General features: G+C 50.7%; 1 protein-coding gene across 1 annotated transcript in view; it reads left to right on the top strand.

The window, feature by feature from the left end:
* The first annotated feature begins 594 nt into the window (after positions 1-594).
* Positions 595-802, top strand: part of LOC308093907 (ras-related protein Rab-11B) — a 24281-nt gene continuing 24073 nt past the window's right edge. The window contains exon 1 of the mRNA XM_080440303.1: positions 595-663. Within this exon, the coding sequence (XP_080296429.1) occupies positions 624-663 (40 nt within the window). The 5' untranslated portion in view covers positions 595-623. The remainder of the gene's footprint in view (positions 664-802) is intronic.

Here is an 802-nt window from a genome sequence, read left to right as displayed (position 1 = left end):
TGTGTGTGTGTGTGTGTGTGTGTGTGTGTGTGTGTGTGTGTGTGTGTGTGTGTGTGTGTGTGTGTGTGTGTGTGTGTGTGTGTGTGTGTGTGCGTGCGTGCGTGCGTGTGTGTGTGTGTGTGTGCTTGCGCGCGCGTGCGTGCGCGTGCGTGTTCTGTCTCTCTCTCTCTCTCTCTCTGTCTCTCTGTCTCTCTCTCTCTCTCTCTCTCTCTCTCTCTCTCTCTCTCTCTCTCTCTCTCTCTCTCTCTCTCTCTGTCTCTCTCTCTCTCTCAGGTTGGTCAACAGTACACACTCTGCAGTCACACACACAGACACACTGAGACACAGCATTGTGTTTGTCTTCCATTTCCATTCACAAATGAACAACATTCCCCCTGTGTGCGTTTGTGTGTGTGTGTGTGTGCGTGCGTGCTGGTATGTGGGGGTGTGTACTGGTATGCCAGTGGAGCAGCGACACCCCGCGGAAGGTATGGGGAAGTGCAGATGGACTGCCTGTGATCTGACAACCGATACACACACACACACACACACACACACACACGCACGCACGCACGCACGCACGCGTGTGGTGTCTCTCTCTCTCTTCCAGCAGACCGTTGGTGGAGCGGAGCTCTTTGGGCAGGATGGGAACCCGAGACGATGAATACGATTTCTTATTCAAAGGTAAAACATTATAATAATAATAATACATCTAAATGGTAGGACTGCATTCCCCTGTTGCTACAGAGAGGTGATTTATTGTGCCTGGTGTATGTACAGCGTGCTAGGACGCTGTTGTTGGTTTTTATCAATGAGAATAGAA

This window comes from Gymnoscopelus braueri, assembly GCF_963280865.1.
Source record: "Gymnoscopelus braueri genome assembly, chromosome: 10".
In the NCBI taxonomy this organism is placed as follows: domain Eukaryota; kingdom Metazoa; phylum Chordata; class Actinopteri; order Myctophiformes; family Myctophidae; genus Gymnoscopelus; species Gymnoscopelus braueri.
Note: the sequence above shows the minus strand (reverse complement) of the source record. Positions and strands in the feature narration are given on the sequence as shown.